This window comes from Terrapene carolina, unplaced genomic scaffold (assembly GCF_002925995.2).
Source record: "Terrapene carolina triunguis isolate 2854851 unplaced genomic scaffold, T_m_triunguis-2.0 Scaffold613, whole genome shotgun sequence".
Lineage (NCBI taxonomy): Eukaryota > Metazoa > Chordata > Testudines > Emydidae > Terrapene > Terrapene triunguis.
In genome coordinates, this window is record NW_020664964.1 from 813,213 (window position 1) to 840,626 (window position 27,414).

A 27,414-nucleotide genomic window follows, 5' to 3' on the forward strand; every position below is an offset into this window, starting at 1 on the left:
CCCCCCCCCCAAACACACATTCTCACCTGCACCCCTCGCACTAAATGGGAGCTGCCCAGGTAAGTGCCCCACACTCAAACCTCCTGCCCCAACCCTGAGCCCCCTCCCTCATTCTAGCTCCTGGCCAGACCCTTCACCCCCAGCCCTGTGCTCAGTGCACTCCCACCCTCAGCTCAGTGCAGAGAGAGGAAGAGAATGGGCCAGAACCAGAGAGAAGGTAGGTAACCACTGTATGTGGGCAGGGCCGGGACCCCAGACCGGCAGCAGGCTGAGCGGGTCTGGCAGCCGGGATCCCGGCTGGCAGGAGCCGGCGGATGGAACCCCTGAGCAGCAGTGGGCTGAGCCGCTCAGCCCACTGCCGGTCTGGGGTCCCGGCCGCCGGCCCTGCACAGCCCACTGCCAGTCTGGGGTTCTGGCTGCCGGACCCTTGCCAGCCGGGGTTCTGGCTGCAGGCCCTGCTCAGCCCCCTGCTGGCCTAGGTGAACAGAAACCCAGACCAGCAGCGGGCTGAGCGGGCCGGTGGCGTAAGATTAACATTTTAATTTAATTTTAAATTAAGCTTCTTAAACATTTTGAAAACCTTGTTTATTTTACAATATAACAGTAGTTTAGTTATATAATATATAGACTTGTAGAGAGAGACCTTCTAAAAACCATCAAAATGTATTATTGGCATGCGAAACCTTAAATTAAAGTGAATAAATGAAGACTCGGCACACTACTTCTGAAAGGTTGCCGACCCCTGCTATAGATAATGGCAGGAGAGACATTTTCTCTGTTTAGCGTGGTTGTGAGTTTAGGAAGGGGGGGAGTTTGAAGACTGACATGCCTACTGAGGCAGAATTAAGGTAGGAGTGTGTTGTCTGGCAGTTGTTCTAGTGATGAGGTGTGTGACTCAGGGTGGAGGAGTAGAGGGTATGTTAGATGCTTTCATTTTTCTTTTCCTTGCTTTTGTAGTTCTGTGTTAGGTATATTACATATCTGGCAAACTTAACTCACAAACAGTGTTCTTATGTATTAACAATCAGTTATGTCAGACAAAGTTAACATTTTTGGTAGCATTTGATGCGTTTTCTCTGACTGCATAAGAATCACCATGGAGGACTAGACTATTATTCACCTATTCCTATGTCCTGTTTCCACAGGAGCCAGTTTCTGATGCTCCAAAGGGAAGCTAAACAACTACAAAAATATGCATTTGGCAAACTATGCACCAACATATAATAGTGAGGAGGTAGGAAAGTCACCATACGCCCAGAAGAGTAATGAGGGAGCAGTCCCTGCACTTTCATGAACACAGGCAATGCAATTATGCCAAGCCCTTTCAAGGACAGCACAGAGTGAGTTCCTCATTCTCTGCCCCCTCAGATAAGGACCAGACATGTGTTTCTTAGCCTCTCTATGGTCCTGATTGTGATACCCTTACTTAGGATAGCAAGCACTAACCCAGGAGATCACTCACCCAGAAGTCATTACTAGTTTAAGTACTAAAGGCTGCACAGTCAGGCCCTCTATATTTGTCTCCTTTCCTTGCCTCACAAGGGTGTTGTGAGATTTTGTTTTGTTGCCACTTTTACTAACTTACAGAAATAAATCGGACTAATAGGGGTTTAAGGCACTATTTAGGACAGACTCAGGCCCGTAATGTTTGTAAATCACTCTGAGACTCTCAGATTGGAGTTGCTATAGAAATGCAATGTCGTATTATCCTTCTCCACCTTCTGTAACTGACATGTTTAGAAAGCTGCAAAAATTCAAGCTTTTGAAATTTATAAAATATAAAGGTTTTGAAATCTGTATGTTTACACAAGCCTGACTGTGTGACAACCATGGGTAACTGTTGTGCCCAAGGAGGGTAAGGAACAGATGGTAGTCTACTAAAAAGCACATACTGTCTATCATTTTATTAATTATAAAAAGCAATCTGCCAAATGTTCATCACAAGATACTTTAGCTACTAAATTTCAGAGAGACTGGGAATTCAAAACAAATTATTTTAGTAATAATTAATTTCGCTATCTGTATTGCAAGCATGCTGTTTCCTCAGCTTGAAAGCCTGAATTGATCAGCTGCCATCTGTCTAAAATTAATTTTATTTTAATACATAAAATGCATTTGCTTAGGTAAACAGACACCTGCTATATGTATTTTTACTCCGAAAGAGAAAAAAATTAATTCTATGCCCATAGGATGACACTTCGAAATCTTGCCTCCTGAGGGTCTAGAAGGTTTAAGAGACTGATACTAGAATATGGAACCTTTCACCTTGAGGTCAGTGATCTGAATCTGAAGAGCAGGCCTGAAGTGACAAAGTCATTACTGTCTGATAACTGTTTGATGGCCTATCTGACATAGATTGGTGGTTTCAGACTTGTTCCTAGTGAACAGCTGACAATAGCACAAAAGCAATACTACCAAAACAGGCACTAATTGGAATCCTCATTGGCAGTCTCAGCAGAGAAGTTAAGGATTGTCTGGAACCAGAAGAGAAGAAACTCTGGTGTGTGGAGAAACAGTAAGAACTGCCCAGAGGAAACAAGCCCAGAGGATCTCCCCATATATGAGCTATTGTCTGTCACTTTGGACCAACTAAGTATCTCAGCAGATTTAGATGAGCCCCTGCAGGGCCGGCTCCAGGCACCAGCTTCTCAAGCAGGTGCTTGGGGCGGCCGTTCCGGACAGGGGCGGCAGTTCCAGGTATTCGGCAGCAATTCGGCGGACAGTCCCTCACTCCGCCTGGGAGTGAAGGACCTCCCGCCGAATTGCCGCCGCAGATCGCGATCGCGTCTTTTTTTAGATCGCGATCGCGGCTTTTTTTTTTTTTGGTTTTGGCTGCTTGGGGCGGCCAAAACTCTGGAGCCGGCCCTGAGCCCCTGGAGCCCAACCGAACCTCTAAGTTGGTGACTTCAGAACTGTTGCACTCTCCAACCACCAATGGTAGTCTGAGAAAGCCCTCCAAATAAGACAAGATTGAATAACACCCTTTAATTTGTCTGACTTGTCTACAATCCTCCTTTGTGCATCACAATAAACAACTTTGACAAAATTGAACCCACCGCCCCCCCCCAAAAAGTTGCCTTTAAAGATTTAAATTCATATCCCTACTTACTATCCTAGGTGATGGGCCATAGTGGGTGCCGATGCACTGGTATATTCAACCACTGAATATTGCACTCCAGTCTGGGCAGGTAGTTCGCATAACATATCTCTCAATGTGCAGCCTGATGCTGCAATGAGAATTATAACTAGAACATTAAAATCAACACCCATTCAATGGTTGCCCACTCTGCCACATACACTCCCCCCCACCCAAAATACACATACACACCTCGTGAATACAATCAAATCATGAACTTCCCAGCCCGAACTTCCCAACTTCTGAGGACCTCCAGAAGCTTCCAAAGACACATCTGAAATCCCACAAATCTTTTGGGGATTGGGATAAAGTTCTTAAAGAGTCCTCATTCAATCCTGAGGCACACTGGGCAGAATTATTGGATAATGCTAATATACCAAATAAACATCTGATTGCTGCCCCCGCCCCCCAAGCCCTCCAAAGAACTTCCAGGCTTTAACCTCCTCAGAAACAAGGGTCTGTATTGAACCATTTCAGAACATCGAATGGCACATGCTATCATCTCTTATACTGCTAGAAGTTGCCAGAATGCACAATGTGACTGTGGACACCAGGCACAGAATATGGACCACATTGTAAATTAGTGCCCACTTTGATCATTTGCCAGTGGCATCTCAGACCGACATTAAGCCACTTCAGACACTACACACTGGCTCGCTAATCTGGACTTGGTGACTTGAACGTTGCTAGTCACTGCATGTGCCATACAAAAGCAGAAAAAAGTATCCCTGGTTTGCAACAAAATGGAACCAGTGGGGTTGCATAGGTTGCAAATCCAGGAGAATTTGGCCCAATGGCCCCTATAGTTCTCCTGCAGTTGACTCACCTGCAGCAGGACCAATGCAGTGCTTGGCCCTAAAGTGCTTTTAGCAAATAAGCAGGGGATATTGGGGTAGGTTAAAACCATGGGCTACAAATACTGGAGCTGCTTCATGGGCCATTCTAAGAATTTTGTTTTCCTGCTCAATTTACTGGATCAAATTCTGCCAAGATTTACAACCTATATAACCCCACTGATTTCATTTTGTTGTAATCAGGTATACTTTGTCCCATTTTATGGGATGATCGATAGGGACATGAATTTAAAACTGACTCCTCTTTTGCTGAAGCGAAAACAACAGTAACAAATCATATTTATTGGAAGAAGACTATAAAACAATTAAGATGATGTGTTTTGGCAGAGCAGGAAAATTGTTGAATAATATTGTTATGAGCTAGGTGACACATGGTTATGGGTTGAGTAAAAACTTTGTTGAGATTGAGGATTATGAATGCACCCTTCAATTAACATAATTGTAAAGATAAATTAATCACAATCCCCCAGCTAAAACAAAAGGGGTTGTGAACGTGCCTACAAGTTTTGGATTGTGTGGGCAGAGGGGGGTTTGCTGATTATTGTTTTGGATGAGAGAGAAATGTGAGGAGGAGATCACACAACTAGAGAGAGAGCCTGAAGAAATACAAGCAGCAGCCTGTAACAGTGTGACCGTGAGAGAAACATTTTGGGTTGGGGGCCTGGCTGAAAAGAAGCTTGGGGCTACTCCTTTTGCCCATGGTTCCTCCTACACTCAGAGAATCAGGACTTTGTACATTCCTTGTAATTAAACAAGACTGCATCAAAGAAAATACCCAGACTCCATCATCAATTTTGCCTCCAAAATGGAATATCCCCTACTGAAATATCCCCAGGACCTGAAACTTTAACTAACTGCTTGGGTCAAAAAGGGGTAACTATGTATAAAATTTCAAAAAAGTACTTGTCTTTATATGCATTCTAAAGAGTTCCAAAATCATCAGTTGTGGTATCAAATAAGCAATATTTTCAGGGATGAGCCTCGGTAACTAATGTTTCTTTCAGTAGGTAGGTGGGGGCATAATGGCATATTAATGAGATTTTCAAAACTGCTTTACCTTCTGAAATAACATCCCATACTCTTATTAATTGGCTTTGGACTCTAATAGCCACAAGTGATCTACAGCTGAATTTCATAAATTCAATAAGGCTAATAAAAATAATGCATTGTAAGTTCAGACTTCTGTCATGAGCAAAATGGGTAATTTTTTTGTGACTGCTGATGTGTTGTGAGAGCACAAGAGACTGAAAATTGCTTATCCAAAATGTCAGAGGGCAACCTAGATAAGTGTGGCACAGCTGAAAAAATAGGTGGATGATATGGCTGTCATTTCACTGTCAGGCATACTGCAAAATGCTACAACTCCTACTGCTTCATTCTAACATCTTAGTGACAGTAAACATGATTTGGCAGAGAGTCCAGCAGAGTAGTTACATGATCTTTGGTTTTTTTGTGATACATGACAATTTAGGGAAACATTGTCTGAGCTAATCCACTGTGGAACAAGTCTTTTTCCTGTTGCAAATCTGCTCTTTTGGCACAAACATCATTATATTTCAGATTATCCTATTCTCAAGTAGGAGGATATTCTGTGATGAGTCAAGTTACAGAATAACTAAGGAACTGGCAACTGAAACAAAACCACATGAACCAACACCACAAATTTAAATCATACCTAGTGCTAGCAATCTGTTGAACAATGACCTCTTTTAGCATTGGAAACCCTAACAGTCAGATTCATGGTGATTGTAGGGCAGAATTTAGACTTTTACCATTACTCTACTCAGGTGCAAAAATCTATTAATATTACCATGGATCTGGACAGCAACATCCACATTTTCTGAGCTGCGTATGATCAGTTACACATATATCCTAGTGTTTGCAGTTATCACAACAGCATACACTATCATACATGACAGGTTAGATACATAACTGGCATTTACCACGATTAGCATCTGAAAATTGGAACCTGTAGTGAATTGAGGACTGTATTGAGTTTGCAAGCTATCACTTTGCAGGGAAAAAGTGGTGGGGCTTCCCGTTCCTGCTTGCAGACTAGGGGTATCCATAGGGAAACATAAGATCGGCAGTCATTTAGCAGACACACAGCATAAAGTACAGGAGGGTGAGTTGTGCCTCTGTTTTTGGGAGCACCCAGCGTTTTGCTCTATTTTGGGTTCTTGTGTGTTATTGTTCCGTTCTTCTGAATTCTAAGAAATAAAGTAGTTGTGATGGATCTGCTAAGTAGATGACTACAACTCCCATCGGCCCCCTCCCCACTGTACTTTCCTTTCCTCTAGCCAGACAAAGGGAATGCGGAAGGGTCCTGAACCAGGAAGCGGATGGACTCTGTTAGGAAAGAGCTGCTGCATGGCTAGTGAGTAGGGTTGCAAACTTTCTAATTGCACAAAACCAAACACCTTAGCCCTGCCCCCCGCTCACTACATTCCCCCTACCTCGGTGGCTCGCTCTCCCCCACCCTCAGTCACTTCAGAAATCAGGGGTTCAGAGTGCAGGAGGGAGATTCAGGCTGGGGCAGGGGGTTGGGGAGTGGGCTCTGGGCTGGGGGTGCAGGATTTGAGGTGGGGCCAGAGATGAGGGGTTTGGGGTGCAGGAGGGGGCTCCAGGCTGGGAGGGGGGGACAAGGGGTGCAGAGGGCGGGGGCGGAGGGCTACCGCAGGGGGCTCCTGGTCAGCAGCGCAGCGGGGCTAAGGCAGGCTCCCTGCCTTTCCTGGCTCCAAGCTGTGCCCTGGAAGGGCCAGCAGGTTCAGCTCTGAGGTGGGGGGGGGGGGGCAGGAGACTCTGCACGCTGCTCCCATCCACAGGCACTGCCCCCCGCCCCCAGCTCCCATTGGCTGTGGTTCCCGGCCATTGGGAGTGCAGAGCCTATGCTTGGGGTGGGGGCAGTGCATGGAGCCCTGTGGCCCCCCCACCTAGAAACCGGACCTGTTGGCTGCTTCCGGGGTTCAGCGTGGTGCCAGGACAGGTAGGGACCAGCCTGCCTTAGCCCTGCAGCACCTCTGACTGGACTTTTAACAGCCTGGTTGATGGTGTTGACTGGAGTTGCCAGGGTCCCTTTTCAACCAGGCATTCTGGTCAAAAACCGGTCACCTGGCAACTCTAGAGGAGCTGCAGAAAGGCCGGATGCAGAGAGGAATCCCAGGAATTGTATGCAGAGCTGGGTGTAGAACAGACTGTGACTGCTGGACATTACAGCAGGGTGCAGGTCTGTATGGGGTTTATGGGGGAGCAGCAGTTGCTGGGCAGGGAGCCAGTGTAGAGGGGCCCCATGAGAGAGATACTACTAAGTGACCCTGGCTTGGAAACCTGCAAGCTCCTATTTGCTTGAATAGAGACTGGAGAGAGCATGCCATGCACTAGGCCCGAAGAGCCCCGACGCTCAGTTGGACTGCCCCAGGGCCCAACTATTTATTGATATTGCTCACTTTGAACTTTAACTGTTTAAGCCTCTGTATTTGCAACCTTTCCCTTTCCTGCCAGCCTTAGTAAAATACCCTTTCACTTCGTTATGTGTCAGAGTGGTTACTGGGACCCACCAGGGTTAGTATCTACAAGGATTAGCTGTTGAAACACCTACAGTGCTTGCCTCCAAATCACAATACACCTGGCACACTATTGGCATTTTGGGGGCTTGGTGTAGTCCGGCCCTGAGCAACCCCAATAATTACATAGTGTTACGTTGCAACTTTCCAGCAAGAGTATTTTATGTTTTTTATCCAATTTCTCTGTATGTATGCTGTGAATATAACAGAATCCTTATCTGGAACCACATAAAATTCTCTTTGAGCTTTGTATCTGTCTTGCATAAAACCACCCGACACTGGGTAGGCTAAGATCGCCAACCAAAATGGTTGAAATCTTCTTAGGGACAGACTAGTAGCTTGCTACCCTCTCTAGTGTGACTGGGGTGACTACCAGGATTGCTCCCGCCTCTGGTATTAGCATATCTCCTTTTTTTCCCTCTTCTTCTCCCCAACCTAAGCTCCCTGTTCGGCTCTCCTTTTGTCACTTTCAATTTATTCTCCCTGCCCCCACAAACACAAAGTGGGCTCTCCTCCCTTTCTTTTCCACCAGGGATTCTCTCATCCTCTTCTATCCTACTTTTCCTCTGTCACTGCAGTATATGAATGCTTCACAAACTTTAATAAAGTTACCCTCATAACACCCTTAACATCTTGAGGTGTGTGGAGAAATAAAATGTACACCAAGATTAAAAAAAAAAAAAACTAAGGAGCCTTTTTATGGTCATTGCATGATGTCACTACAGGGCAGAATTAAGGCTGTTTGGGTGTCAGAACTGTGGACAACATTAACATTCAGATTTCGTTTAAGTTTATCTTTAACTCTGAATTTCTTGGGTTTGTAATATTTGTTCTCAGGATTATTACAACATCCATGTAATGCTTTACCTTAAATTACTGATATGTACTCAACCTCAGCTTTAGTTTAATATCAATTTTTTTGATAATCTTCTTAAATTCTTGTCCAGAACATTTTCCAATGACTCAAGGAAGGACAGATTCCATCACTTTGTCAGACACGGAGAAATAACATGACACGTTGAAGACCAGCCTAATCTTTTTTTGTAGTTTCTTTTCCTACAATGCAACTGCCTGTTAAGCAGCTACAACTAGAGCTAGAGTGAAACAAGACTATATCATTCTGTCATCATATGGTATCTTCCAGCCAAATGCTTTTAAAAATTAAACTTAATTTTAAGAAGATTTGTTTTGTATGACTGTGAAATCAGAGTGAATTCCTCTCAACATATGATCTCTTCTAAAACTGGAAGCCAAGTTAAAATCAGGAGATCTGGGGTGAATTAACATCACCTGTATCCTCTATATTGGAGATGCAAGAGGGTGCTGAGGCAACTAGCCAACAAAGCAGAGTAGAAAAGGGAACAGGTGCAATGGAGTGATGATTGTCACCTGTTGGTGAAGAGGATAATATTGCCCCAGTTCCCTCTCAGTATGTAGAAAAGAAAAGCTAGCTCCTGACTCCTTGTGAGTTAAATTTAGGGTTTAGCCACACAGCAAAGAAAATAATCATTTTCCACAATAGCAACTTTTAATGTAATTAAAGATATTTTGAAATATTAAACAACATGGGGTACTGGATGCTTTAGGGCAGTGGTTCTCAAAGCTGGTCCGCTGCTTGTTCAGGGAAAGCCCCTGGCGGGCTGGGCTGGTTTGTTTACCTGCTGTGTCCGCAGGTTCAGCTGCTCCAGGACAATGGGGGCTGCGGGAAGGACGGCCACCACATCCCTTGGCCCGCGCCGCTTCCCACAGCCCCCATTGGCCTGGAGCGGTGAACTGCGGCCAGTGGGAGCCGCGATCAATGAACCTGCGGATGCAGCAGGTAAACAAACCGGCCCGGCCTGCCAGGGGCTTTCCCTGAACAAGCGGTGGACCGGCTTTGAGAATCACTGCTTTAGGGGATTTTTCTCCCAAGAGCATTGGTTCAAATCTGCTCTAGGTCAGCTGTAATTAAGACCTGGCCTATGCTAGAGAAGCACCATTGTAACTCTATAACTTGCCTATAACAAACTTTGCAGACTCATCTAGCTCCTCATGAAACGTACTTTCCCCCAGGCAGGGCAGAACTGTTCAAAGCAGGCAATGGAATGATCCAAAAATGTGATTGGGTGCAAATAGATATTATGCAACAGTTTGTGCAAGTCATCGTGGGATAAGTACAAACTGCCATAGAATGGCCTTGATGTATTACTAACACCCCAATGGGTTTTTCATGCTGAAAGAATTTAAAAATTATCTGTTTTTCATAATTTACATGAAAGAGTGTTCCTTTAACTAAAACAGACTTAAGTACACACAAAAATGTACTAAAACAGAAAACAAGTGCAATTGTGACTGTGTACTTACCCCCTTCTCCTGATCCAGAACCATTATCTGATAAGGAAATAAAAGGGGGAAAAAATCACAACATTGTCCCAGGAATAGCTCTTCATTCAAGAACCTGTCATTGCAAAAACATTATACAAATATTACACATCAGGAGCCAAGTATAATAACAATGTCTCCCCTCATATCAGGCATCACTATTAGAATTTGTCCAGTCTTATCATAAACTCTTTTCCCTACCTGTCAAGGTAAATTTGCTCTAAGAGCAGCAGTGTTTTTTGTATGTGTTGCTGAAAAACATTGCTGCATCACTGACAGAAGTTGGTTCAATAAAATACACCATTTCACCTAGCTTGTTTCTCTTATTGCTTTTAAGTCCTTTTTAAATTAGGAAAGATTCCAAGTTGTTAAACAAAAACTGCCTAATAATTTACAATTTGATTTTTGTAATCTATTTAACAGCGGCTACATTTTTACTTTAAACACAGCCCTAGGCTAGGGATGGTGCACAAATTGCATGACTCCAGAAGTGGCCTCAGGAGTCATTGTGACTCGGTGTGTCTTTATTGCAGAGTTCGCTCGACTTACCTATACTAGGTTGGCGTTAACTAGCCTCCAACTGAAGTGGTCACACTGAAACAACACTGGAGCTGACCAGTGATTTGATTAGTAACACAAAGTGATTGGATGAGCAGCTGATGAGTTGTGCTAACTCAAACTGTGGCCTGTAGCTGCATCCCACTTCATTACTGGCTCCTGCATCAGCAGCACTCAAGCTTCAATGCATACTCTCTACAGACCAGTCAGGTTGAATTTAAAGTACCACTTAACTCAAGATACAGATTTTTGTGTGTGGACAGGAGTTGGATTATGGCCAACACTCAAGTTATACCGTGAGCTTATACTGCCGTGAAGACACACTGCCTTCAGACATGCACTTTTGAGCCACCAATCCTCTGCTATTTCCTTACTCCTTGTGGGGAAGGGAAGGGGAAGAGGAGAGAAATTTACAGCTGGCCTATACCCACAGTAAATTGACCAACTGGCTCAGCCACTCCAGAAGGTGAGGAGGGGAATAGAGCCAGAACTCCATTCATTTCCCACCTCCCCCTGCATACTTGCTCAGGGGATAAAGTAGGCAGGTGAGTTAGCCCTGTTTAATTCTATACGCCCAGACCCAAGGGGGGTTCTTACTTCCTGGGAGGAACTCATAGTTCAAGCCAGAAAACTCACAGACTCATAGACTTTAAGGTCAGAAGGGACCATTATGATCGTCTAGACTGACCTCCTGCACAACGCAGGCCACAGAATCTCACCCACCCACTCCTGTAATAAACCCCTAACCTATGTCTGAGCTGTTGAAGTCCTCAAATCATGGTTTAAAGACTTCAAGGTGCAGAGAATCCTCCAGCAAATGACCCGTGCCCCACGCTGAAGAGAAAGGCGAAAACCCCCCAGGGCCTCTGCCAATCTGCCCTGGAGGAAAATTCCTTCCCGACCCCAAAAATGGTGATCAGCTAAACTCTGAGCATGTGGGCAAGACTCCCAGCTTGTTAAATTCTTTTTCTAATTTGCTATATTTCTAAGAATTGTTTCTTCCAATTCAAGAATTACAAGGTGAAATTATATGGCACTAGGTCACTACCACACATTAAACATAACCTCTTACCACAGGAGCTGTTGTCAGGAATGGAGATTTTCCTGCTATTCAACCTACAATTTCCCTTCTTAATTCCATACTATTATGCCAAGTCTCATGCTGGAGTCTCATTGTTTAAATAAACTAATAAGATAACATAAGGAAAATGTCTGTCTGGTATTTTCTTGACATCAATAATGACCCAATTTCCTGAAAAGCAGACAGCCCTTGTGTAATGTTTAACTGTTGCACCATTGAACAGACAATGCGACATATGGTGCAGCATTGCTTGATTAACAAATTTGAAGGTGGCATCATCTGCATACATGAGCTAAACCCGTAGGCGTCCTTGAGATTGTGAAATTGTGTGATGAGCTGATTCTGTACCTGTGACATAAAAGCTGCTAAAATCTGTCAAACGAACAAATGTTTAAGACTAAAGAAATCAGAATTATTCCAGTTGCAATTCTTCCAGTGTTACAGTAGCTACTTTTCATAATCTATACAATTATTTCAAACCCTCATTCCCCAGTGCCTGCCCCAGGCAGAGAAAGCCCCAAAGGCAGCAGCACTCTAGAAGTCTGCTGCATGTGAACAGGACGTTGAAACTCCCTGGAAAGTATTCAAACATCCCCTGTACTCTCTGGGGCTTCATTTAAACAACCATGTAGGTGCGCTTCGAGGTAGGGGAGGTGTGGGGACATAATGGTTCCATAACCTTGTGAATACACCAGACAAGACCTCTGGGACACTCTTACATGGAGGCTGGGATGTGCTGCTGAGAAGGATACTCCAGCCTAGAGGCTGCAGTAGAAACTCCGCTAGCGTGCTGTGGACAGGGGGAGGAAGACTCCATTCTTTGGGATTTCACTCCTGCTGCATGCAGAGAAGTTTTGATCCTCAGCTGGTGTACATCCTTTGAAATCAATTTACATCAGCAGAGGATCTGTCTCAGAGTGTTTTCATTGGCAAGTTCCCATCTTTGGAATTCCAGCTTTACTGTTTGGTCTGACAAATCCCAAATTTGCTTATTTTCAGGCTACACTGCAAGGTTCATTTATTTATGTAGGCCATTCCAGGGGGGATGAGTTGAGTAAGGTGGGGGTTTTCTTTTTTAACTTGTGAGGGTTGTGGAGTGGGAGGTTTTAAGGTAACTGTTTCATATGTGTATTATGAATTTGATTAGTGTACCTACAGAGTTGCAATAGGGATATTATAAATTAAACAATAGCTCCTTGGCATTTTCTGGAAGGTATCCATGCTCTAGGGCTGGTCTCAGTGTGGTTGGTTCTTGGAGACTGTGCTAAAAGCTACTGATTAGATTCTGCATCTCAGTCTGGGGGGATGAAAACTCCTCTTCCATCTATAGTGACTCCAAATTAGCGTGATTATGTGCCTCAGGCTCAGAGACAAAACAGATTGTCTCTTACCCTCAAGAGTTTTGGGAGGATGATAGGGTAGACCAGTTTCTCCCTTTCATAGAATCATAGAATATTAGGGTTGGAAGAGACCTCAGGAGGTCATCTAGTCCAACCCCCTACTCAAAGCAGAACCAACACCAACTAAATCATCCCAGCCAAGTCTTTCTCAAGCCAGGCCTTAAAAACCTCTAAGGATGGAGATTCCACCACCTCCCTAGGTAACCCATTCCAGTGCTTTCCTAGTGAAATAGTGTTTTCTAATATCCAACCTAGACCTCACCAATGCAACTTGAGACCATTGTTCCTTGTTCTGTCATCTGCCACCACTGAGAGCAGCCTAGCTCCATCCTCTTTGGAACCCCCCTTCATGTAGTTGAAGGCTGCTATCAAATCCCCCCTCATTCTTCTCTTCTACAGATTAAATAACCCCAGTTCCCTCAGCCTCTCCTCGTAAGTCATGTGCTCCAGGCCCCTAATCATTTTTGTTGCTCTCCGCTGGACTCTCTCCAATTTGTCCGCTCCCTTCTGTGGGGGGAGGGGACCAAAACTGGACGCAATACTCCAGGTGTGGTCTCACCAGTGCCGAATAGAGGGGAATAATCACTTCCCTCGATCTGCTGACAGTGCTCCTACTAATACAGCCCAATATGCCGTTGGCCTTCTTGGAAACGAGGGCACACTGCTGACTCATATCCAGCTTCTCGTCCACTGTAATCCCCAGGTCCTTTTCTGCAGAATTGCTGCTTAGCCAGTCAGTCCCCAGCCTGTAGCGGTTCATGGGATTCTTCCTTCCTAAGTGCAGGACTCTGCACTTGTCCTTGTTGAACCTCATGAGATTTCTTTTGGCCCAATCCTCCTATTTGTCTAGGTCACTCTGGACCCTCCAGCATATCTACCTCTCCCCCCAGCTTAGTGTCATCTACGAACTTGCTGAGGGTGCAATCCATCCCATCATCCAGATAATTGATAAAGATGTTGAACAAAACCAGCCCCAGGACCGACCCCTGGGGCACTCCGACTGCTACCGGCTGTCAACTAGACATCGAGCCATTGATCACTACCTGTTGAGCCCAACAATCTAGCCAGTTTTCTATCCACCTTATAATCCATTCATCCATACTTTTTTAACTTGCTGTCAAGAATACTGTAGGAGACCACATCAAAAGCTTTGCTAAAGTCAAGATATATCACATCCACCGCTTTCCCCATATCCATAGAGCCAGTTATCTCTTCATAGAAGGCAATCAGGTTGGTCAGGCATGATCAGTTTGTCAACCCAGTTTTTAATGCTCTAAGTAGAGCCCTACCAAATTCAAGGCCGTGAAAAATGTGTCAGGGACCATGAAATCTGGTCTTTCTCGTGAAATCTGGCTATTGTAGAGGGCGTTGCGGTATTGCCACTTTTACTTCCTGCATTGCCTTCAGAACTGGGCAGCCAAAGACCGGCAGCTGCTGGCCGGGTGCCCAGCTCTGAAGGCAGCGCTGCTACCAGCAGCCACGCACAAGTAAGGGTAGCAACACCGCAACCCTCATGATTCCCATTTGGGTCAGGACCGCCACAGTTACAATGGCATGACACTTCAGATTTAAATATCTGAAATATCTGGGAGCTGTATTAGAGCACTTGTCCTCAGGACAACCATGCTGAAGCATGGAGGGATAGTGTTCTTGTTTCTGAGCCTGGGCCAAGTTTTCCTAAGCAAAGGAACAATCTTTACTGCAAACTCAACATATTGTAATTAGCTGGCAGATGGCACCTACATGCAAGTAGCCAAGTCCTGGAGGATCAATGGCCTAGAGGGCCAAGAAGCCAGATGCTTTCATGACAGCCGTGAGGAACCCAGGATAGGGTTGCCAGGTGTCCAATTTTTGACTGGAACGCCCAGTCAAAAAGGGACCCTGGCGGCTGCTGACCAGGCCGTTAAAAGTCCGGCTGGCAGCACAGTGGGGCTAAGGCAGGCTCCTTGCCTGCCATGGCTCCGCGTGGCTCCCAGAAGCAGTGGCATGTCCCCCCTCCAGCAGCTCCTAGGCATGGGGCAGCCAGGGGGCTCAGCATGCTGCCCCTACCCCAAGTGCCGGCTCTGTAGCTCCCATTGGCTGGGAACCACATCCAATGGAAGCTGTGGGGGCAGTGCCTGCGGACGGGGTAGCACGCAGAGCCGCCAGGCTGCGCTTCCGTGTAGGAGCTGGTTGGGGGACATGCCACTGCTTCTGGGCGCTGCCTGAGGTAAGTGCCGCACGGAGCCTGCACCCTGACTCCCTTCTGTGCTCCAACCCCCTGCCCCAGCCCTGATCCCTTCCCACCCGCCGAACCCATCGATCCCAGCCTGGAGCACCCTCCTGCACCCCAAACCCCTTATCCCCAGTACCATCCCAGAGCCCGCACCCCCAGCCAGAGCCCTCACCCCCTGCACCCCAATCTTTTGCCCCAGTCCAGACTCCCCTCCCGCAGTCCGAACTTCTCAGCCCCAGCCTGGAGCCCCCTCCTGCACCCCATATCCTTCATCCCTGGCCCCACATCAGAGCCCGCACCCCCAGCCGGAGCCCTCCACCCACCCCCGCACTCCAATCCACTGCCCCAGCCTAGTGAAAATGAGTGAGGGTGGGGGGAGCAAGTGACAGAGGGAGGGGTGGATGGAGTGAGTGGGAGCAGCCCCATTTTGGATGTTGGTGGAGGAGGGGCTCTGTGGAGGGAGGAAGGACTGTGCTGCTCTGGGTGTGGGTGTGGGTGTGCTTGAGCCTGAGGGAAAGGCACGTGACAGACACAGCTAGACTGGTCCTGTTGTGAGCACTTTGGCCTCAGGCTCGTGTGTGTCCTGAGGGCAGGTGAAGGCCGAGGGGCTGCGGAACCACAACCCCACTGGGATGGAGGCCCACACTAAACAGCCACCAGAGAAGCAGCTAACTCACCAGGCTAGCGCAGTTCTATGTGCACCACTAATGGGGTTAGTAGCCTCGCGCTGTGGGAGGGGGCGGGGACTGTTTTTCACCATTGTTGAATTCCCTTAAGTTTCCCAGTCCCCTGGGGCCCATTGGTCTGTCCCAGCCCCTGCCCAACAATCTGCCATGTGAATGATTTGAACAACTCCATGCGTGTAATGGTTTTGTGTCAGGAATTTCTGGACCCACATAAGCAAAGGTGGCAAATGCCCAAGTCACAGAGGAATAGGTGCAAGCTTAGTGCATCTACCAGCACCTGTGTCCATCAGAGAGGGATGTGGGGGAAGGGGCTGTTGGCGCCTGATTAGTATCAGTGGGGCCCTGTTCCTTCCACATGTCTTCAACCAAGTCAGGATTTATCAGCATGGTCTCCACAGAACAGCTGTAATAAGAGGAACCACATAGACAAAAGGGGAACCTCTCAAATGATCAAAAAGAGTAGGGACAGTAAAAGTATGTCCCAGTGGTAGAGATCACTGGTTTCTCCCATAAACTGTTTGGGGGCAAAACTAAAATCTTTTCCACTAGCTTGTGCTTGCTACCTTCATGTGCTGGCCAGTACTCAGCCTTTCCTATGTAGCCTGCCATAAAATGGTCAGCATCATCCAGGTTTTATGTTCAATGGCAGTTAAGTTCCTGGAAATGTTTTTGATAAATTCCCTCAATAAGGCCAAAGGTGAAAGAGATCAAGACTGGATGCTTTCTGCAAGTCACCCACAATTCCCAGTGGCTGCCTATATTTCACCTGGGCTTTTCCAGACAACATGGAACTAACTGAATAGCCCAGTGTATATTGAGCCATGCACGCCTTCTGCAACTCACTCCAGGCCAGGAGAAATGTCTCCAGGTTGAATTTGGGTCCAGTTATGGAGAGTTTGACATCAAACATCAGGATCCTCTATCCCTGGAGCTCCTGTTTACTCACCAGCAACTAGAATTGCCCATCTGTCACAGCACTCAACAAGGGCCTTTAACTTTTTCTTTAGCTGTGTCACAACTCTGCAATTCCACCTTTTACCCTTTGGAAGCATCACAGTTCCACATAATACCAAGAGTGTCAGAGCATCTGAAGATGCATCTGAAGAAGTGAGGTTTTTTACCCATGAAAGCTTATGCCCAAATAAATTTGTTAGTCTTTAAGGTGCCACCGGACTCCTTCTTGTTTTTGTAGATACAGACTAACATGGCTACTCCCTAATACCTGAGTGTCAGAGCAGTCATCAGCATAGGGACTGGTGTTTTAGGAAGGAAAAGAAAACTACACAATCCAATTCATTCCGCCACACAAATGAAGGCTTGCAGCAGCCACAGTGCAAACTACAGCTGGGCGATACTTTTTAGTACAAAACTTTTTTTTTTTTTTCTGAAAAATGCAGTTTCAGATTGATGGAAACATTTTGGGAATTTGTGTCTAATTCAACCTCTCCCCCCAAATTTTTTTCCCCCAAAAATAGTCTAAATGTTTTGTTTTAATGTTTTCAAAATGCAAAGTGTCCTCTTTTTGATCCAGAACAACTTTTAATTTTGAATTTTACTTCCATTTTATTAATTTTTGTAAAAAATAAAAAAACCTTGAACAGAAAATGAAATGTTTTATTTTGGGTCAAACAAAATGAGCTGAAATGATTTTTTTCCCTAGAACTTTTTTGGCTTGCAAAAAATTTCATTTCAGGTTGATCCAAAAATAATTTTTACATTTTTTGTTTAGCTACTGAACAGAAAGGTTGGTCACTCTCACAGCTCTTGTACACATAACAAAAAAGCTTCAACTTCCTGCTACTCTGTCAGCAGAGTGAGGTTTGCACAGTTAACAGGACACGAAATAAGTTTGTTAAGAAGTATGCCAATTTAGTCTTCTCAAACTCCCAGCAACAACACTCAATCCTCTTCCTGCTGTGTCCCCACCCTCCAGGAGCAGTGCTGCCTGCTGGCAATTACCCTTAATTTTGATATGCCAGCAGGAGATTTCTGAGAGGAATGCTTACAAGCCTAATTGCCAGCAGCTGTGGGGACTCCAGCTGCCTAAAATAGGGTTTTAACCTTTGGCTTGCAAGTCTACGTCTCAGGAATGTCCACTGTGGCACACATTCCTAGAAAAGTTTTGCAATCATTTGATCCAAATTTGTGTCTTGTAGCAGCTTTTTTTGCTTAATTATAGATTGTGAAAAGTAGTAAAGATAGTCAGAAGATGAAATGCTAGCATCCATTGTTTACCCTCAAACCATTTATTTCCTAATGATAAAAATGGGACATTGCATTGGAGCAAATCTTCCTCACAGGCTGGATGGAACAATTTGGCCTTCTTACAAGGGCTTTTTAAATTTTATTTCCAGTATTTGATGCTTATAAGAATTTAACTAGCAGGCTGAATTTTCCAGGCTGTTTTTTTGGTTTGGTAAGGAGAAAACCAGATACACCTCTACCCCGATATAATGCTGTCCTCGGGAGCCAAAAAATCTTACCGTGTTATAGGTGAAACCGCATTATATCGAACTTGCTTTGATCCGCTGGAGCGTGCAGCCCCGGCCCCCTGGAGCACTGCTTTACCACGTGATATCCGAATTGTGTTATATCGGGTCACGTTATATCGGGGTAGAGGTGCATAAGGAGTTCTTTTCATATATGTACTTCTAATTACACTCATTGTGAATCACCTACAGAAAAAACGCCCACAAACTGTAAAAACCGGTGAAGTCAGGATTCATAATAAGAGTTTGATTACTTCAAACTGAAGAACAGCAGTTTAAATTAAAAGATGTCTTAGGAGAGTCATTCTTCACTGCAGCGCAGTGTGTCATAAAGAGATAAAACAAACTGAAAAAATACGATATATATTTAATAGAGCTATATTATTTGCTTTTAATTATGCAAATAGCATGCTATTTTTTCAATTTAGAAGTCCCAGTAAAAGAAGTAGACTGTTTTTTCCAATAAATATTATCCTCTGAGAGCTGTGAATTGAAGAGTATATTATATAAAAATATCAGTTATAGGTCACTGTGCTTGATTAATGTTGATGGGCATATAATACAAATCTGGCAGACGTCAAAATCTTGGCAACAATCTACACATGCAGTGCTGATTAATAGGAACACACAAATTAAAATAAATCATGAACATTCATTTCTTATTTACTGGTTTGATTTCTTCATGACCCATAAAATGCAAATCAGAAAGTGAGTAATGTCCTCCTACCAGAGAGATAGGAAGCAAACTAAAAGCTTTGTGACTATTTCTCAACATTGTAAGCACCTAGGGCAATTCCTGTCCCCGTTCCATCTGCTTGGTACCAGCATCACAGTTGGCTTAACTAGGCAGATCAGGAATCCTCCTGGCCCAGGGAAATCCCCAAATGGCATGGAGTAGGTTTAAATGGCATAGAGGGACTTGTGTCAGTGCACCTGGGTGAATTTCACCTTCATGAACAGATATGGATTTGGGGGAGTGGTAATCCAACCGTGGAATTTCACAGCAGCGGGAGAGTTTATAAAAACAGATTTGTTAAATCAGCACTTAAATTTCAGACTGAGATATTATGTAAAGTGTGCGCTAACCTGGGCTTAACTTGTTTCTTTAGTTTACCCCAAATTTTCAAACATGGGTGCGTATATTTAGGTACCTAAACCTCTATTTAGACACCTGAACAAAGTGGTCTGATTTTTCATAGATGCTGAACATCCACAATTCCCATTAACTACAGTGGGAGCGATGGGTGCTAAATAGCTCTGTAGAGGTGCATGTTTGGAAATTTTTGGCCTTTTATATTAAAATTTGCTAGTAGAGTTGAGGAATGCTGCTCCACTTGCAATCACTCAAAGCCCTCAGTTACACATAATATTATCATTCCCTAAAACATAACTTTTAGTCTGAAGTCCTACATTTGGGTTATACCAATGCCACCCCAGACTTACTATTTTCTAATTCTGTGTATTTGGGAATCTCTGAATTCAAAAAGCCTACCATGTATTACAGGGTTTATTTACCATGCATCCTGTGCAAAACAAGCCAGTCTATTACTAATACATTTATGGCTAAGTTACTGATGACCTTGCAAACCTGGCTTGAGCTATTAATTAAAACCTTACCAAACAAGAAATAAATATTAATAGCCAGACCAAGCATGCTATGCAGTCTTTTCCAATTCTGTGATATAGTTATAGATGGAAATAGTCCCCTACAAATGAGAATTGCCCTGTTCTTAGAGTATTAAAAGACTTAAAAATCTCACATACTATAATAATAAAATAGTCCCTAGGCAGCAATTACAGTAACTCCTCACTTAACATTGTATTTATGTTCCTGAAAAAATGCGACTTTAAGTGAAACGATGTTAAACGAATCCAATTTCCCCATAAGAATTAATGTAAATGGGGGGGTTAGGTTCCAGGGAATTTTTTTTCACCAGACAAAAAACTATATATTATATATATATATACACACACAGTATACGTTTTAAACAAACAATTTAATACTGTTCACAGCTATGATGATTGTGAAGCTTGGTTGAGGTGGTGAAGTTAGAGGGTGGAAGAGGGTGGGATATTTCCCAGGGAATGCCTTGCTGCTAAATCAGTGGTTCTCAAACTTTTGTACTGGTGAACCCTTTCACATAGCAAGCCTCTGAGTGCGACCCCCCCATATACATTAAAAATACTTTTAAATATATTTAACACCATTATAAATGCTGGAGGCAAAGCAGGGTTTGGGGTAGAGGCTGCCAGCTCATGACCCCCCCCATGTAATAACCTCGTGACCCCCTGAGGGGTCCCAACCCCCAGTTTAAGAACCCCTGTGCTAAATGATGAACTAGCACTCGGCTGAGCCCTCAAGGGTTAACACATTGGTGTTAATGTTGTTAATGCAGCCTCTACAAGGCAGCAGGAATGGAGGGGAGGGGAGATAGCATAGCAGACAGAGACAGACACACACCTTGTGTGTGTGGGAGAGAGATGCACACTGCCCCTTTAAGTAAGCTGACCCACTCTTAAATGCATTGTCTTTTTAAGTGGATCAGGAAGTTGAGACAGCAGCTGCTGCCCCAGGCTTTCTCTGTCTTTCTCCCTCCGTGTCCCACTCTGCTTTATATGGAGAAGAAGGGGTAAGCGAGGTGTAGGAGCAGGGGGGAGGAGGACACCTGTCATTAGCCCCCCTTTTTCCTTCCCCCCGCAAAGCAAGCAGGAGGCTCGGGGAGCAGCTCCAAGGCAGAGGGCAGGAGCAGCACATGGCAGTGGGGGAAAGGATAGCTGCAATTGATAGCCTGCTGGCAGCTGCTGCATAGGGAACTTAGGGGAGAGGGGAGCTGATGGGGGGGTTGCCGGTCCACCCTGGTTCCAAGCCCCCACCAGCTAGCTGCAACAGGCTGCTCTTCCTGCAAGCAGTGGACAAAGCAGGGGGCTGCCAAACGACGTTAGAAGGGAGCATTGCACAACTTTAAAGGAGCACGTTCCCTAATTAATCAGCAACGTAACAACGAAACAACGTTAACTGGGACGACTTTAAGTGAGGAGTTACTGTACTGAAAGAATTCCAGCCTAGTAACCAGTGTATCTTGCCACCCTGTAATCGCTAACTGAGAGCTAGCATAAGGCCTGGGGTTTGTGAAAGGTGAGTCTCAAATATATTATTGCCCCAGATGTGTACAGCCACAAATGTGATGACCTGAGGCTGAGCAGCTGGAACACCATAGGATTCATGTGAACCTGCAGCTAGAGAACCACATTTATGCAAGTTGTCACAGATCTCAACACGTTGAGACCCATCCAGGCCATGAAAACCTGCATCAGAACAGACACCTGCGCCCTCTGCTCCAGGATGCTGAGTATTGAATAGGTCCCCAAATACACCAGCTCCTGAAAAGAAGCTAGAGCAAGGTTGGTTTACCTCCCTTCATCACCTCCCTTTCCCCCTCACCCCCGATTTGTGCTTCCAGGAATCAATGGCCCCAGTTTAATGGATCCTATCTAATGCAATTCTACAGTAGTTTTAACAGTTGTCGAAGTGTGCGTGGATGAATGGGCCTTTCCTTCAAAGGACTGAAGCTAGGACCACCATGAAGTTGGTGAACATTTGATTGGCTGCAGCCAGGCAGAGCTCTGAACTCCTAATGGCATCTCAGAACAAAATGAATTATCACAGCAAATTCTGGTGGGCTAGTTGAAAATTAATGTGCATATGTTGTATTTATTTTGATGTAATTTGAAGAGTCTGTTTCTGACTGTATGCATCATGCAGATCAAGAGCACAAAAACGTTCACATACAATTACTTAAGATCACAGGGTAAGTACTCCATGTGAACAGGATGAGCTCCAGAGGAAGGAATTTATGGTGTTATGATCCAGGATTTAATGGAAAAAAGCAGACACTTAGGGCCTGGCTATGATCTCAGTTATACTGGTGTAAATCAGGAGTAACTCCACTGAAGTCAATGGAATTATACTAGTGTAAAACTGGTGTGAAGCCAGAATCAAGCCCTTAGGGTCAAGCGTATATTCTGTATATTTTGGTCCAATGTGTCTCAAAACATGTCTTCAGCTACTATGATGATTGTTATAAAGTGATACTTCATGTCCTGAATTCCCTTCTTTTTGTGTAGATCTTTGAGAAAAAGGAGATGGAAGGAAGAAATCTCTCCAGAGCATTGAGACATATAGCTAAGTGAAGTGGTGATTAGCAACCAGAGATCGGAAGATGAGAGTACTCTTAGCTTGGCACAGCCCTGGGACAAACCCCATATGACTTGATCCTCCTAGGGCCTAAACACTTCACTGGATTTGCTTCAGTGTTCTAAGTCCTCTTCCTCCACCTCTCTATCTAAAGGCTGCAGATTCTAAGTAGGGTATGGGGTTGTGGGGGAGAATTTTACTTTTGTTTCAGAGAATCAGGTAGTTTTCCTTGAGTGAAATAAAGGCAGCATTGATGGTTACCTATAGGGAACACTAGAGGTTGGGAAGAGAAAGTGACTGGACCATAGAAGCATCTTCTCTTGTTTCATTGTAGTTTGGCTTCAGGGTCCAGTATCTCTGCCTGGTCTTTGGCTGCCATTTAAGATTTCACTTCCTTAGCTCCATCCAGAGGTGGGGTTTCCTCCATTTCAATATATTCTAGTCAAGACAAAGCTTTATCACAATTCTATATCAAGTCTTCACACTTGGAGACCTTGAACATTTATGCATGGTTTACTCCCCTAAATGATATGAAAAAGGCACTGGATCACACCACAAATAAGTTTCCTCCAAAGAAACCTGCTTTCTCTGGTTACTGGTGTATCCATAGCAGAACTGAAGAGACTAATGAGGTGTTAGATTGGAAAGCTCTTGGACTTCTACAGTTTGGCCATGTGCAAGCCAGTGATAATGAAGTCTAATTATTTCTTTAGACACGAATGTCTGTGAAAACCTCCCATGGACCAGATATAGGCCAGATGAGTCCCCCAAAATTAGATTTTGGTGCATTAATCATTCACTGAAATCTTCTGAGATGGCCAGTTTTGAGGAAGCCAGCCACCTGTCTGTATCCCAGTGAACTGGCCTCAGAGACTGAAATCTGCACATAGGTTCAAGAAAGCTCTAACAATGAAGTTTTCTTGTGTTCAAGCCTTTGGCTAGAATTCTTCCATATGGTTTTCTTTGATTTTAAATCACTATAACATTATAGTGCTAGAAAATAAAGCTATCAGTTTGATGTAGAAAAGCCATGAAAATAGAGGGTGGGTAGGTTTGGGAAAAGGAACAAGAGGTGCCCATGAATCTACAATAAATAGATTTACCTGCTCCCTAAAATAGCCTAATCCAAAACCACCATCACCTCCTGTTCATGGAGACACAGAACTGGAACCTGAACTCAGAAGCTGTTTGCTCCCAGAGAGGTTTCTGCTTCTAAAGGGAGAGTCCAAAACTACTGAACCATTCCAAATTTTGTTTCAGAAAGGAGTAAAGGGAAAGAGGAAACAAGAAGACACTCTCAGATTCTGCACTGCTAAAGGGTTAGAGAAGAGTCACCTTTTACTCTAGATAGTAAATCTACACAGTTGGGTCTCTCCCCTGAATAGATTACAACAAAGCTTTTAGTTTCTTTCCATTTGCTAGAGGTTGTATTAGCCACTGCCTTGCCACAATATATGTGGTTGTTTGTAAATATGTGGCAAGATCCTGCAAATGGACCTGCCTAGGAACATGCCAAAGAGCTCCATTACATTCAGTGTGGCTCTCTGCAGCTATAGGATGTGCTGGGTGGATCCCTTTGCTGAACATAGTTTTAATTCTGTACACCCAAGACATGAGTCATGAAGAGATGACTAACATTAGGTGATAATCAAGATTTTTCTTTTGCATCAAAAGCATTCACCAATTGTTTCCTAGGTTAAAAATATTTAAAAAGAAAAAATGTTTGGATTGGCTAACATACAGAAGAAACCCTATATCTGCTGGTGACAATGTTTCATAATTAAAGGTCATCTGTGATTTCTGCATTTTTTGAAAATTAATTCTACAAAGAGCATGAAAAAAATGAAAAGCACTTTAATAAAAAAGCCACAACCTTATTTATTAATGTTGCACAATCATATCTTACATACCAGAATAACAAGGTCCTCTTGCTACCACTGTTATCTCTTTCTGATGCTTGCAAGCAGCTCTCCTGAGGAAGCATTCATTTTGGTAAGTGTCTCCATTTGATCCACAAACAGGAATGTAATTTGTATGACACTAAAAAAGAAAGTATCAAATAAATTCAGTCATGCAATCACACATGAATATTCTTTAATACAATACACATGAACGTATAGGAAAATAGTCATGCAGAAAGGTAAACTGTCAGACTGCTAGTTAACAGTAAATCATCATTCTGTTTGGTTAAGAATGACTTCAAATATCCTTTCATGGGCCATGGGAATGATAGTCTATCTCTGTATAGGCTGCAGGGATTAATTTAGCAGGAAAGATTAAAAGAATTAAATATGTGTAGCGAGGCTGTATAATGACTAAGGGGAATACAATAATCATCTACAAGTATTTGAAGGGCAAAAACACCAAGAAGGGAGAAAAGTCCTTTAAGGTAAAACAAGAATGTATAATTAGGAGTAATGAAATGAAATTGAGCAAAGAAAAAATTAAGGTGAACATCAGGGAAGATTTCCTGACTGCAAGATTTAGACTATGGACTTGTCTTTCAAGGAAGATGGCAAAAATCCCATCCCCTGAATATTCATACTCCTATTTAGTATGTGATTTTTTAATTTAGTCAACATCTGTCATAATACTTTTATATTGTTGTTATATATCAGGGATCGGCAACCTTTGGCACACAGCCCATCAGGGAAATCCGCTGGTGGGCCAGGATAGTTTGTTTACCTGCAGCGTCCACAGGTTCGGCCAATCGCAGCTCCCACTGGCCGTGGTTCGCCGTTCCAGGCCAATGGGGGCTGCGGGAAGCGGCAGCCAGCACATCCCTCAGCCCACGCCGCTTCCCGCAGCCTCCATTGGCCTGGAATGGTAAACTGCGGCCGTGTGCCAAAGCTTGCCGATCCCTGTTAAATATCAAACGATATTGTGATAGGTCCATTTAAAAAAAAGAAAGGACAATACATTAAATCAGTGTTTCCCAAACTTGGGACGCCGCTTGTGTGGGGAAAGCCCCTGGAGGGCCGGGCCGGTTTGGTTACCTGCCGCGTCCGCAGGTTCCAGCCGATCGCGGCTCTCACTGGCCGCGGTTCGCTGCTCCAGGCCAATGGGAGCTGCTGGAAGTGGCGGCCAGTATGTCCCTCGGCCCGCGTCGCTTCCAGCAGCTCCCATTGGCCTGGAGCAGTGAACCACGGCCAGTGGGAGCCGCGATCGGCCGGAGCTGCGGACGCGGCAGGTAAACAAACCAGCCCGGCCCGCCAGGGGCTTTCCCTACACAAGCGGCGTCCCAAGTTTGGGAAACACTGCATTAAATAAATCAATGCCCACCATGAAAGGCTTTGGCATAGTATTTTAGTAATAGCTGTCCCATCCTAACAAAGACGGAGTAAATGTCTCCTGTACCCAGTGTACATAAAAATAATGTAGAAAACATACTGTAACCACTCCATCCCCACCTTCCAAATACCCAGGGAAAGAAATACCAGCCCACTCCCACTATTTAGGGTTTGATCCAACTCTCATAGTACACCACTTTCTGATCCATAGTACCACAAGGAAAAACAGGGACTAAGGCCTGGTCTACTCACAGACATTGCATCTGTTTAACTGCAGGTGTGATGCTAAACTGATTTAGCTAAACTGATGCTAGAGTGTCTGCACACAAGGTTGTACTGGTATAAATTTTATGTTTAGACAAGCCCCCAAAATGCTCTGATGTCTGGATCAACTTCTTTGAGACTGCAGTTGTTTGTTTATTTTTCAAATGTGTATAACTTGTTTATCAAAATCACTTTTGGCATACAAGCAATCAAAATATTTCATTTTTAAAGTTAATTTTAAAGGAAATTATTCTTCCTTCCCTGTCACCCAATCAAAAGTAACCAACAATGTAATAAACTCCACACACACAAGCAACTCACATTACTGCTCTGAAAAGTGCTCATAGCATCTCTGTGGTTCTTTTAATTTATTGAGCAGCCTTGGCCTGTGAACCTGTCAGATCTCATGCTAAGCAGGGCCAGGGCGAGTCATTGCTGGAATGGGAGAAGTTTTTTGGAGAACTATATTTTCCAATGCCTATGTGTATTCCCCACGTTCAATCTAGATGTTGCTGTGTGCTATTTAAAAGCTACCAGTTTCCGCTGCATTTCAGTGATACGTGAAGTGATGCCTGCTTTATAGTTTGTTTGTGTTTTTAATGCTTTGGGAACATTGGATGACATAAATGTCAATCATTTTTATTTTATTGAAATCCTGCAAAATAGCCTGTAAATTGCTCTGCAAGGATCAAACACTGAAACATCTTTATCAAAAGTGTAGTGAACACATTCCCCCCTAGTGAGCACAAAACCAAAACTATCCGTTTAATTTTTACAGCTGCTGAATGTCAGGACATCATTAAAATGTGCAAGGTCACTGCAGGGAGAGCACTGGAGAATCCCCTAGCTACTTGCAAGCAACCTCATTTGCAAATGTAATTCTGGAGTTTTAAACTTCAAAATATCACCTAAACTCAATAGATGTGGTGGCAGAAAGAAAGAAAGAAAGATTTGTTCATAGATGGACTAAATCCCCTGGCGCTCTTCCTTCAATGATGTTACGTTTGTTTCAATGACATCCTTATATCTGACAGCAAGTCATTTCCAAAGGCGCTTCTAAGAGGAAATGTTATGATGATCCATTAGTACTTAAACTCCTTAAGGTTTAAAAACCTAAGAAGAAACGAGACTGGGATGTTGGTCACTGGTTATTCCTATACTTTCAGGGAAAGAATCTCTCATGTGGAGGAGCTCAACTCAGCAAGGAGAGCGGGGGGTGTCTGGGACTTGGTTACACCTCCCTGAATATGAGGGAAGATCTGTGCCAGCCATTATTTAAAGCAGCTTTGTAGCTGCTCTGTTTAACAGTATCCCATTCGTCA

General features: G+C 44.2%; 1 protein-coding gene across 1 annotated transcript in view; it reads right to left on the reverse strand.

Annotated features, from left to right (window-relative positions):
• The window catches only part of TMEFF1 (transmembrane protein with EGF like and two follistatin like domains 1), a 205,156-nt gene that overhangs the window by 54,965 nt on the left and 122,777 nt on the right, over positions 1–27,414 (reverse strand). The window contains exons 3-4 of the mRNA XM_026659239.1: positions 24,449–24,578; positions 9,897–9,923 (exon numbers count right to left, since the gene is read on the reverse strand). Coding sequence (XP_026515024.1) covers positions 9,897–9,923; positions 24,449–24,578 — 157 coding nt within the window. The remainder of the gene's footprint in view (positions 1–9,896; positions 9,924–24,448; positions 24,579–27,414) is intronic.